Source organism: Epinephelus fuscoguttatus, linkage group LG15 (assembly GCF_011397635.1).
Source record: "Epinephelus fuscoguttatus linkage group LG15, E.fuscoguttatus.final_Chr_v1".
Classification (NCBI taxonomy): Eukaryota; Metazoa; Chordata; class Actinopteri; order Perciformes; family Serranidae; genus Epinephelus; species Epinephelus fuscoguttatus.
The window spans coordinates 1,936,137-1,947,133 of NC_064766.1; the positions used below are offsets into that span (position 1 = coordinate 1,936,137).

The following is a 10,997-nucleotide window of genomic DNA, read 5'->3' on the forward strand; positions in this document are numbered from 1 at the left end:
CGTTACTTTGTAACGCGTTAGAGTACTTTGATTCACTAGCAAGGACCACACCTTCAAAGTAATGCGTAGAATGATTTATTGAATAACGAATGAAACTAAACTAAACTAGACAACACAAAACTGCGAAGCGTCGCTCTTCGGCCGGTGAAGCGTTGTGGGGAGGCTTAGGGAATCCGCTGCAGCACCCGGGCAACGACGGACCCCCTCAGGACCCTAGGGAGGAGAGGAAGGAGAGGGAGGAGAGGAGAACAGGGAGAAAGAATGGGGTGGGTGGGAGGCGCAGAAGAAGGGAGCAAAAGGGAAGAGCAGGTTAGGTTGGCATTTATAGGGAATGGAAGGGGTGTGTTTGAGGTGTGGTCCTGCTCCTGAAACTCGCTAGGAAAGCTCCAATTCACTAGCAAGGACCACACCTTCAAAGTAATGCGTAGAATGATTTATTGAATAATGAATGAAACTAAACTAAACTAGACAACACAAAACTGCGAAGCGTCGCTCTTCGGCCGGTGAAGCATTGTGGGGAGGCTTAGGGAATCCGCTGCAGCACCCGGGCAACGACGGACCCCCAAAAACCTCCAGTTACTTATTAAGAAGGGTTTGAGCAGATCTGAGATCTTTGAGGTCTGAACGGATGTAACGATGATATGTTTGAGAAGACCAACGACCCATGATTTTAATGAGGTGTTCTGGGACACCATTGCGGGAGGCTGAAGTGGCAGCTCCGATCCTGAATGAATGACCTGAGTACTGCAAAGGGGAAACACCGGATAAGGAGAGCACGTGGCGGAGGTGATGTTGGAACCAGAATCGAGTGACGACTTGTCCGACTTCCGAGACAAAGAGTGGATCTGTGGATGAAGTGCTTTGAGACTTTCGGAAGGACAAATAACTGGTCAAGGTCTCGAATGAATTCAGCGGTGATGGTACGTTGAAGTAGAAGACTGGTGTAGGATGACCAGATTGGTTGGTTTTACTTTGCTTGATGTAGAAGACCATGGCGTCATTGGAGAATTGGGACAAGTCTGAAATGCAGGCATGGTGGCGTGGGTCAAAGTGGATGGTCGAGGAGGTGAATTCTGAGCATCGGAGGAAACCAAAGAAGGCAAGCAGAAACATGGCTTCTAAGGTTCGTGCGATGTGATAAGTGCAGTATCCAGAGCGGATGGTATGGATGCAAGCTAACAGCAAGTCGGATGTAAGGGGGAGACGGCGAGGGATCTTAGCTGGTTCTTGGCGTATGAGTCCTTTAAGGAGAGCAGTAATTTGCGGGTGATTGGAGGCTAGGCTTGGACTGCCTGTTATAAGCTTGCAAAAGAAGCTGATGCCGCTAAGATACACCTTGATGGTATGAGCTGTGATGGCCATGACGGAATGGGCATGGGTGATGAAGCTAGTCAAGGTGACAAGGCTGAACGCAAGGCAATGTGATACAAGTTGTGGAAGTGACGGAATTGTTTGTTTCCAATTCTGCTTATTATGGAGTTCTGAGCTTTGACTATCAGAGGTATAAGGCCAGGATTTACAGATTGAATGTCAATGCTGAATATGGAGGAACTGGTGTTGGATGGGCATCTGCATGAGGAGCTAAGCTTCTGAACTTCTGAAATGAAAAACGAGAGAGAGAGTCAGCGATGGCATTGGAGTGACCTGGAACATGGGCTGCACGGAGAATGTATTGATGGGTAACGGAATGCCAGACTAGGTGGCGCATGAACGGCATGATGGATGGAGAGTTGGAGCGGCCTTTATTTATGATGTCAACGACGGCGAGGTTGTCTGAATGTATGAGGATGGACTTGCGAGACCATTCATGGCCCCACAGAACGGCAGCAGCTACGATGGGGTAAATTTCGATCTGGCATTCGTTGGAGACCTCCGGGGGCCATTTTGCTGCAAACCACTTTCCATTATATAAGCCCCCAAAACCAGTTGAGGGAGCAGCATCGGTGAAGAGATGGATGTCCTGCGGATGGGTCAGGTGATCATAATAAAAGAAGGTGATCCCATTCCAATTTGCGAGCAGGTGAAGCCAAAGGCGGAGCTCGGCACGGCTTGAACCGTCCAGGGAAATGAAGGCCAGAAGAGATGGCACGGAAGAAGCGATCGACAACAGGTGAGAGATGAACGCCCGCCCCTGGGGAATGATACGCGTGGCGTAGTTGAGGTGACCCAAAAGGGAGAGCATTTGGCGTTTGGTGCAGCGAGGAGCAAGGAGGAAATTGGATATCAGGAGACTGATGCGGTTTAGCTTCTCAACGGGGAGAGAGGCCTGAAACAAATTGGTGTCCAGCGTGATTCCGAGGAACTCAAGGGAAGTAGAGGGGCCTTCAGTTTTCTCCACTGACAGTGGAACCCCTAGGTCGGAAAAGACTGAGGTCAGGGTGACCAGGCCAGAAGCTGGTGGCGATGAATTGGGGGTAATGACGAGGAAATCGTCTAAGAGATGGACAATGAATGGAATGCCGTGGTTGTTGGACAAGATCCAGCAAAGGGCTTCTGACAAGGTGTCAAAGATTTTGGGGCTGCTTTTGCAACCAAAGGTGAGCCTGACTGCGAAGTAGTACACACCGCGCCAGCGGACACCGAAGAATCGCCAGAAGTCTGGGTGAATGGGAAGAACTTTGAAGGCGCTTGTGATGTCTGCCTTCGAAAGCCATGATCCCCTGCCAGCGAGTTTGATGAGGGCAATGGCGTGATTGATGGTGGTGTAGTGGAGGGAGAAGTCTTCGCTTGGAATTAAGCTATTGATGCTGGGAATGGTGCTGCCATGGGGAGCCGAAAGATCGACGATTATGCGTTTCTTTCCTGAATACTTTCTAGTTGCGATGCCAAGGGGGCTGATACGGAAATCCGGAAAGGGAGGATGCGCAAATGGACCGATCATGAAACCGTCACTGACTTCCTTGGCAGGACCTTGGTCGACCGTCTCTGGTTCGTTTGTGGCAGACTGCAGGTTCTTGCATTCGAACGACAAGGATGGTAGTACGGCTAGACCAGGGTGAAAACCGTTCCTGAAACCATTTACAAGGAAGTCCACGAAAGCTGGATCTGAGTGATTGCGAAGTGCCATGGCTAAGGCAGGGATGTTTATAGGTGTCTATAGGTGCTCACCTGGTTTAAGTGAAGTTGGGTTGTGAGGGCATGCTGGACGGGTGTGTCCGCCTCCGCAGTAGGAGCAAACGTGGAGGTAGCGGCACTGCGACATGTTGCAACCTGCGTCGTTGAAGTTGTTGCAGATGGAACGACCCTTTTGATGCATTAGGGGTCTGCCCTTAGTGTCGATGCCCTTGGTGACCGGAAGGTTGACGGAAAGGGTGGATGATGCAGGCGTCGGAAGCAAGGGTGCTGGCGGGGCTGCTGATGACAAGCGGGAGAGAGCAGACGCTCTTGGCTGGCCAGGACGAGGTTCTGCACGGATTGGAACGGAGCAGGAGGAAGCTGGATGAGATGGGGCACCACACAGGGGGCAAGTCACGGCCGCATGGGCAGCGAAGATGCGGCAATACAGTTCTGTGTCAAGAGTGCCCCAATAAGTAGCTTCATTGAACTGATTAGGACGAGCTGCGGCTTTGGAAGCAAAGTGAATATGGTATTGGTAGAAACCGTTGCCACCAAAACGGAGGGCCAGGTTGAGGATATTTGACATATAGTCGTCCAGTTCTTGGCGGCGGCCAGGGAAGAGCGAGCACATGACGTCTCTATAAAGAGAGAAGGCGTATGCGAACTCAGTTGGTGTGAGTTCTCTGGAATGGTTGGACTGCTTCCCCTTCAGGTGGAGGCAACCTCCAAGGTCTTTAAGACACCTGTCGCCAGGTGGTTGGTGCAAGGATGGCAAGAGGAGAAGAGCCAAATCTATATAATTACCGCCAATGATTTGTCTGCGTAAGTGTGCTGGAACCGGAGAAGGACGGGAAACTGGAGCGCCAAGATGACGAGTGGGAGGAATGGCTGTGGACAGAGTAAAATGGGTGGTCGCCCGCTGGGCTGGGATGGGTTGAGGAAGAAAGCTGTGATGAAGTGCAGCTTGTTGGTAGTGCTCCGCGGGGTTTGCTGGCATCCCGGTGCCAGAACCCCAGGGAAAACTGGTTGCTGAGTGTACTGTGGTGCAGCGGCGGGGGGTGCTGGCATCCCGGTGCCAGAAACCCCAGAGAGAGCCGGCTGCTGGGTGTACTGTGATACGGCTGCGGGGAGTGCTGGCATCCCGGTGCCAGGAACCCCAGAGAAAGATGGCTGCTGGGTGTATTGTGATGCAGCGGCGGGGGGTGCTGGCATCCCGGTGCCAGACACCCCGGAGAAAGCTGGCTGTCGGGTGTATTGTGATACAGCAGTGTGGGGTGCTAGCATCCCGGTGCTAGAATTCCCAGCTAAGGCTGGCTGCTGTAAAAGCTGTAGGTGGGCTGTGGAGGGCACTGGCGGCCCATGGCCAGAAACCTCAGCCGTGGTCAGCTGCTGTTGTTGCTGGTGCTGGAGGGTGGGATTAAAGGGGCCATCGGCCCATATGGGAATGGACGGCTGGTGTTGGGGAAAACCTGGACATGATGTGAGAGGTCCAGGAATTTCGGCGCCACGTGCTTCATCCGATGTAGGAGATGTGCCAGGAGCTGTGGTGATTCTTGGTCTCGAAGGTCGAAGTCCTTGCCTTTGTTGCTGAGATGTTGGCTGCATGACCTGAGGATGCAGGCAGACTGTCCCTTTAGCTGGAGTGGGGCCATCACGGCGTGTCATCGGGGTGTGTGTGGTGACGTCGTGCGGAAGCGGGCTGGAGCCGGCGGAGCGGCGATGATGACAGGCGGACATGAGGAGATTAAAAAGTTTTGCTTTATTGTCGGTGCAATGGAAGAGGATGCTTTTGTCACGGAGTGTTTTTTGAAGAGTTGCCATAGTCCAGTCGGTGATTTTGGAAGGGGGCCGGCCTTTGGGAGACCTCGCTGGAGCGTGGTGACGCTGGGATCGCCGTCGGGAAGAGCGACCATTGTTTTCACCGTGATGGCGGGGGGGCTGAAGTACTCTGGCAGGTGAGGGCGTCGGGGAATTGCGGCGGCGGCGGTGGGTTGTTCTGAAGTCGCTGCGTCCTCTTCTCTCTGACCGTGGCGGTGAGCTGGGAGAGGCGGTGGAAACCGCAGGTGAACTGTACTCCCTGCGTAAGTTATGGAGAGACGAACCAGGCGGGATGTGAATGGCAGAGGAGATGCAGCTGGTCGGACTCACGTGCTTCTTCGATGGCCGAAGGACCCGTGGAGGCGGCGTGTCGGGCATGGCATCGGCGGGGAAGTCCTCGGCCTCCGAAGACGGATCCGCTGGTGGGAGCGTGTGGAAACTTGGAGCTTGATCCTCCGGATCGTGAGCGAAAAAGTCGTCGTCGGATGGAGACAAGGACATGACATCCATGGCTGTATCGGTGAGTAGAAAACAGTACTACTTTGTGAATGAGTATTTGGCTAGTAGAAGCTCTCGGGCTGTGTTGTGCTCTCGGTTCCTGCGGCGCAGAAGAAGGGAGCAAAAGGGAAGAGCAGGTTAGGTTGGCATTTATAGGGAATGGAAGGGGTGTGTTTGAGGTGTGGTCCTGCTCCTGAAACTCGCTAGGAAAGCTCCAATTACTTTTTGCAGTAACGAGTAACCTAACGCGTTAGTTTGCTGTTTGAGTAATCAAATACTGAAGTACATTTCCAAACAAGACATCAGAGGGGTATTCCAGAAAGCGGGTTTAGTGAAAACTCAGAGTATGTTAACCCTGAAATGAGGGAAACTCTGGGTTTTCAGTTCCAGAAAGAGAGGTAAATCAAACTCTGAGTCAGTCACCATGGCAACTGAGTCTGTGAACCTAACCTGCTCGCTGGCAGGTTTTCTTCAGTAAACCCCGAGTTTTTCTCTGTCTCCTCCCTCTTACACGCTGTTTCATTTCCTCATTCATTCAGTCCGTGTCAAAGCTTGTATCGAAGCACATTAATTAGCGGAGATTTACCGTCTGTCACAGTCTAAATCCTGCTGGATATTAGTTTGTTACTCAGGACTGTCTGAAGTTACTGAATTTATGCACATCAATCATTTCTTTGGACATCGGTTTTTGTCTTTACATTCAAATATTACACAGCACGAACTCACCCTCAGCTCAGAATCAAACCTCTGTCCTTTTTATATTTATTATTTTTTATAATACTGTACACAAGGATCAGACTGTCAGTCTGTTAGAGCAGCTCCCACATGTTTATTGCACATAATGTGTAGCTCTAATTATTTAAATTTTAAAAATTGGTATGAAGCTTTAGACACGTAGTATCAATGACTAATGATCTCTATCACTGATGTTATTGGTCGCACTGATGGAACATAATTCCTATAGCCTAATATTGGGGATTATATGTTCATATTTCTGAGTGAGCAATGGTGCAGCATTTCAGTGTCTTTAAATTTTCTACATTTGTAGCTGAAATAAAGTCACTGAATGCTGTTGAGTCAAGATACAAATAGATGTCCAACATTTTAAAATCTACTGTATTTTAACCTCAACATCTTTTCAAGTGCAAATCACCAAACATATTATTACTGGGTCAGACTGTGAGTTTACAGTCATGTCTTTATGACTTTGATCTTTAGACTAGCCTATATGTTTTAAATCTTCCTATTTTTCAGTTGCTGCCTCCTGTGTTTTTCCCCATCAGATTAAATCTGAACAAATATATTATTGTATATAATTCATATAATGTAGCCTAATGTACAGCCTGATACACAGTCAGATTCCACCACTTTATCTTCATTAAGGAAATGTAAGTCTGATAAATGATGAATAAACGGACAACACTGAATAAAACTTTTTTATTAACTTTATGGTTAACTTATTTACACTTTCTTCGCTCTGACTCAGGCTCTTCTTTTAAAGATAAACGTGCACCGTCTGCTACACATGCATTAATATTTCTACATCCACTGGATTAAAATGGAGGCGCTGTCTTTTATTTACCTGTTGCCATGGTGAATCGTGGAGTCGGAGCTCCACTGATGATGGCTTTTTATTGTCGGCTTAACTCAGAGTGAACATACTCGGAGTTGACTGAACTAACTCAGATCAGCTGTTCTGGAACCGGATACTCAGAGTTTCCCATCTCAGAGTAAGTCAACTCAGAGTTCAGGGATAGACTCAGAGTTTGTTGAACCTCCTACCTGGAATACCCCTCAGTTACTTCCGTTACTTTTAGAACGCTGGTCCTTCAGCTCTGAAACAGCAACGGCTGTTGTTTGGTTCTAATAACGGAGATAACATTAAACCTATCAGTCTGAAAGAAGCCACGGAGCTTGTGGTTCGCTACGTGGTCGGAGAAATGCTGCCTTTGTCTACGATGGAGTCTAAATAGGTGGAGTAGGACTCGCTGACAGACATATTTCAGACTCAGGACTTGCATTATGCCTGGTACACGCTACACACTGGTACTCACCAATTATCCTCGATCGTCTTTCACGGCGTGTGTGATGTCATCGGGTTATTCTTGTCCTATTTTTTTTTTAGCACTTTCACTATTATTTGAGTCACTGTGTCTGTTCATGTGCCAGCCAACATGTTGTTGTAGTCACCTAAAAGCGTCAGCAGATGGCAGGAGCTACATTTGAAGCGCCATATGTAAACTATCAAGCTACTGTATCTTTCACAAGAAGTTCTGACAAATGTTTAAGAATAAAAGCCTATTTAGAAAATGGAGGGATTCTCTCAGCTGAGGTTATAAGGGGCTTTTAATTTGAAACAAGTGTTGAGACAGTGCAATATGTTAACTTTACAGAGACAACGGAGTGAATAAAAAAGTAAATATATAAACACACAGAGGGATTAATAACGGACCGTCTATAGGCCTATGTCACGTCACAGTAGAACGCCGGAAGTACCCGTCCGAGCAGTATGGTCGCTTTTCCGATTAATGTATTGCATTACAACATGCATTACAACATCGCTCCATCACCTCCCCAAACTCCGTCAAGATGATGTGTATCGACTGGTGAATGCACACTCTACAGTGCAAACGTCCAAACTGGAAAAGGGACACAAGTTCTTTTGGCGTTTTATCTCCAATTATAGAGGTAAGTGTTTGCATTCTGCTGACTCTTTATCGCTAGCTTGTTAGCTTGTTAGGTGTAATGGAAATTGCTAGCGTGTCAGATAAGCTCAACTACTGATAGAAAACGGTATCATGTGTAAATTATTCGAAAAATATGTCTGGCTATTAATCTATTAATTCTAGGAGTCTTTTTTAGTTTTCAATCGGGTATATAACTGAGTGCTTACAAGCTTCTGCCTGACAAGCTGCAAGAGCTAACTTCTGACTTTCTAGCCAGCTAACGTTAGTGTTGATATGCCGTTGCGTCACTTTAAGAGCCGCAGGCTAAGGTTAAGTTATATGTGGTTAGACCAAAAAGTCTATGCTCAGACATTTTTCTGTATGACGATCGTCTTTCCCCTCTTACCGCAGTGTCAGATTTAGTGAATGAGGAAGTGGTACTTAAGGCGAGCTGCTACCGGTCTATGAGGAAAAATGAAGAGCCTCACACCCTGCAGGTTACAATGCTAGGAAGCCCAGGCCTGAGTCCGAAATCATGCTCTAGTCCCTCCACATCAACATGCTTAACTGGCTTTCCGTAGTCTTTTTGTATCAATGGGATTTTATTTATACAGTAATCTTTCTGGTCACTTTTGGATTTAATCAGATTTACATTTAGGATCCAGACAATACCTCAAACGTGTAACGTGTAGTGTAGAGCATGCAAATGCTCTCTCTTTCTTGCTCCATGTCTGCTGTTACAGATTCTCTTTCTCATATTTTGTTCCATTTCTGCTATCTGCAATGGCATATGTTCCACTATTATTGTTCCACTGCTGTTAGTGTTGTAAATCTTAATTGTCTCACAATTTACCTAGTGTAAAGCAAACAGTATAAGGTAAACACCTTTTACTTTGTAGCCTGAACATCCAGACTTTCCCTGAAGTACATGTTCTTCATGTCTAGATTGTGCTGCGTGCAGTTACGCCCGTGCAGTTAAATGGATGCTCCTGTTCATGTGCTGCTGGAGAGGCATTATGCAATCATGTGGTTGCACTCCTGTTTGAGATGGCTCACTACAGCACCATGGGGGAGAAAAGTGTGCCAACACCTCTGTCGTGCACCAGTGTACTTCAGTCATGGCACCGACCAAGGACACAGGTATGTTTTGTCTGGATCCCTCAGGTATAGCAGGGCGTACCCCAGAAAACTTGCTAAACCTGGTGGTAGGTTGGAACGGCGGCCCACTGGCGGCGAAAAATGTTTTTTTTTGTTTTGTTTTGTTTTTTTGTGACGGGGGCCTGACACAGGCCAGCAACTGACTGATGGCAGTGTCCTATAGGTAACAGATTCATGATGTAATAGAATTTAGAGGGTGTGATTCCATACTGCCTTGCATTAAATCAATGTTAAAAGTTAACTGGAAACAGCGGGAGAGGGCCGCCATGTGTTCACCAACTTTGTTACTGGTGTAAAATAATCTCTTGTATTGTATTGTATTGTATTACATAATACACTGGGGGAAACCCTGTACAGCCATACTGTATAGTCTACTCAATAATGGTGTTTGAAATTCTAGTATTTAGATACAGGTAACCAACACTCACTTAAGTGTGTAAATCTATGTCTCAGAGCAGCAGTTCCCTGATAATGATGTACACCTACAATATGACTTGTGTGCTTAATTATTCTGTTATTCTCTGAATCTTTTTGGCATTTCTTTTCTTTTTGTGTTAAACTGATCAACTTGTGGTCCGGAAACCTAAGGCGCCTGGACGCAGTAGTGTCAAATCTACACTGTATCGAGCCTATGCGGGTAAGTATGTTCATCATTTATAATTTTATTAATTTGGGCATAACAACATGGGCATAATATGAGAACCTGCAGATAGTGCATAATTACACTGACACATGTAAAACATTTACTGATGAATGGCTCCTGTTACTTGTGTTTGTAGGACTCCTTCCTGACCCTGCAGTGCTGTCCGTTGGAGCTGAACTACGAGACCTTCAACCGCAACCTGGAATATGCAAGATCTTATGTGGCCTGTCTGACCTAACTTTAGTAGACTCTCAATTTGGACCAGTCCTACAAGGCTCAGTTCTTTCTTATCAGTGCCCACCAGTAATATCCCGAGAAATCATTAAGCATTCAGAAGCCCCCTCATTCCCACAACTTCCCTTAATTGGCTACACATTAGAACGACAACTACAGTTTGTTCCCACTTATCACCAGTTTTATCACTTGCAGAGTTTAGAGGTCACCCCTGAATTGGCAAGTATAATTGAAGAGAATACAAAGGGGCAGTCAGAGAATCCTATGTGGAAGGAAGTCCGACAGCCCCGTTTAACTTCCAGTAGATTCGGTGCACAGCAAACACGTGCCATGAAAAGGGGTATCGACCTCGAGCCAGAAGTGTTGAATCAGTACAGTGACATGTGCAACGTTAATGTCTTTCCTTCTGGATTTGTTGTTCATCCTGATGCGTCTTACCTCGGTGCAAGCCCTGATGCCACTGTAACCCCCCCCTTTGGCTTAGCTTAGTGAAATGTCCAAATGTAGACAGCATAACAGAGGTAAAGCATGTTAAGTTTGTTGATGGTAAGGCAAAACTTAAAAAAACCCACAAGTATTTCTGGCAAGTGCAAGGCCAGTTGGCCATAACTGGTTTACCATGGTGTGATTTCATAACATCGACAAAAAGTGACCTGACAGTAGAGAGAATTTGGCTGAATGAATCCCTAGTTACTGAGATGAAAGCTAAACTTGACCTGTTTTATTTCAATACATACATGGATTCACACCTCCTGAATGTCAAGTAAATATAGTCAACAAGGGTGATGGTAGAATATCTCTGTTTTTGATGTCTGAATTGAAGAGGCCTATTAAAACCACACCTACACAATTACACACGCACAGGCAGACACACACGCACAGGCAGGCACACACACCATCTATTTTCCATGTATTTGTGAGAA

At 47.0% G+C, this 10,997-nt stretch overlaps 2 protein-coding genes across 2 annotated transcripts; both read right to left on the reverse strand.

Annotated features, from left to right (window-relative positions):
• Window positions 1-576: 576 nt before the first annotated feature.
• Window positions 577-1,485, reverse strand: LOC125901913 (uncharacterized; the record flags this gene model as incomplete). The annotated part of the gene is made up of 1 exon (XM_049597933.1): window positions 577-1,485. A coding segment is annotated over one exon (909 nt), but the record flags the coding sequence as incomplete, so codon positions are not given.
• On the reverse strand, window positions 1,391-3,067 carry LOC125901914 (uncharacterized). The gene has a single exon (XM_049597934.1). It carries the CDS (start codon window positions 3,065-3,067, stop codon window positions 1,517-1,519), a length of 1,551 nt encoding a protein of 516 aa, XP_049453891.1. The 3' UTR covers window positions 1,391-1,516.
• Between the last annotated feature and the right edge of the window lie 7,930 nt (window positions 3,068-10,997).

Excerpts from the sequence above, each read along its gene's own strand:
- LOC125901914 (XM_049597934.1), bottom strand. The coding sequence starts at position 3,067 with ATGGCACTTCGCAATCACTCAGATCCAGCTTTCGTGGACTTCCTTGTA.